This window comes from Arachis ipaensis, chromosome B05 (genome assembly GCF_000816755.2).
Source record: "Arachis ipaensis cultivar K30076 chromosome B05, Araip1.1, whole genome shotgun sequence".
NCBI classification, from domain to species: Eukaryota; Viridiplantae; Streptophyta; class Magnoliopsida; order Fabales; family Fabaceae; genus Arachis; species Arachis ipaensis.
This window is the reverse complement of record NC_029789.2, coordinates 13,594,424-13,595,986: the sequence shown is the minus strand read 5'-3', so window position 1 is coordinate 13,595,986 and position 1,563 is coordinate 13,594,424. Positions and strand designations below refer to the sequence as shown.

Below are 1,563 nucleotides of genomic sequence, written 5' to 3'. Positions count from 1 at the left end.
CAAGAAATAATATTTGTAAAAAGTCATTTAATTCCATTTTTTCATTTGTTTTTTAACCTATTATTCATTTGTAGATTAAAAAAATCATATATTGTAGCGGAGTATTTTATTCCATTTTCTTGAGAAATTAATTTTATTCTTAATCAATAATTAACCAACAAAATAGTGAATCGATCAAAAAATAAAAAACTAATATTAATTGAAAAGTATCAATTCTTGATTTTTATTTTTTATATTTATTGTGATGTTTTTGTATCCGTCGATGAAATTAAGGATTAGCAAATNNNNTTTATCAATACTCTTTCTTTTATATTAGTTTTTAATTTATATTTAATAAAATCTAATAATTTATATAAATATGACACATCCAATAAATACAATATTGTGCTTATTTTAGACATACCCAACATACTCAATATTTGTAATAGATATATTTTTGGAAAGAAGGGGGGAGGGGGTTGGGTTATATATGTAAATTGCAACAGATAATTATCGCAACAGCTTAACGCAATTAGGAACCAGAACCCACTTTTTTCCCCCTTATTTGGATCATTTTCTTTTTCTTAGAATTTAGAAGTCTCAATTTCCTGTTCATCAATGTACCAAAAAAATAAAAACATAGCAAGTCCAAAATAAAATGTACCCAAAAAGAAAAGGAAAAGAAAATGAAACGAATCGAAACAAAAATGTATGGTTGTTGGCTTGGTTTTCAAATCCCACTGGTGGTGGTGGATAAAAAGAACCAATGTAGTGTAGTGCGTGTGAGGGTGTTGTGTTGCAAAAGAAAAAAACAATGCAAAACTGCAAAGTAGTCTCCAGAACCGGGGATATCATAAGGCTCGCCGGCAATAAACTACCTGCCAGTGAAGGGTTTCCTTCGTCCATTCCTAACGTCAACATAGGAGAAAGAATTAAAATGAGACACGATTATTTAAATCAAAAGGCATATGTGAGTCCATTCGCACTTGATTCCTCAATTTTGATCTCTACTAAGCAATTTGCACAAACAATTACCTTCATACATGAAAATTTCCCTCAAACTTTCAAAGCTAAACGTTAAAACTGCTTTGAATGACATTTCTCCAACTGCTATTGGTGCCTCCTGAAAAATGTGCAGTACATACCTCAAACCATACCTTTCATCTGCTTTACTATCAACCTCTTACTCTTTCCTCTTGGCCCAAATCATCACAAGAGAAAATCCCATCAAAGACATTATTACAGTCTGCAAGCAAAATTAGCTTACTTATATTGCAATACAATAATGCATATACTTATCGAAAATGGTTGCATCAGTTTTTTCTTTTTCTTTTAATGAAAAGAAAAAGCTCTAGATTTTCTCACAACGAAGCAATAAGCTTGGTTGCTTTGAGTAAGTACTAAATAAAGACATTTAAATAATATGTCATTCATGCAGAACAGCAGAAAGTATAAACAGTTAAACAAATATATGCAAAAGCGAAAAAAGGCAGAGACTACTTAAAAACTACTCTAATTGGAGTCTAACAAGGTAGCCAGACTTACAGAAATTGCAGGAGGCACACTGACTAGTTGATCATCGAA

At 30.9% G+C, this 1,563-nt stretch overlaps 1 protein-coding gene across 3 annotated transcripts in view; it reads right to left on the bottom strand.

Moving 5' to 3' along the window:
* LOC107642999 (probable sodium/metabolite cotransporter BASS5, chloroplastic) overlaps positions 567–1,563 on the bottom strand; it is a 2,996-nt gene continuing 1,999 nt past the window's right edge. For 2 of the 3 annotated variants that reach the window (XM_016346531.2, XM_021123091.1), the window contains exons 6-8: positions 1,525–1,563; positions 1,015–1,225; positions 567–887 (exon numbers count right to left, since the gene is read on the bottom strand). The exon at positions 1,525–1,563 ends at the window's right edge or, in 1 of these variants, runs on beyond it. In XM_016346531.2, the coding sequence (XP_016202017.1) occupies positions 1,163–1,225; positions 1,525–1,563 (102 nt within the window). In that variant the 3' untranslated portion in view covers positions 567–887; positions 1,015–1,162. The other variant, XM_021123090.1, reaches the window with a different exon arrangement.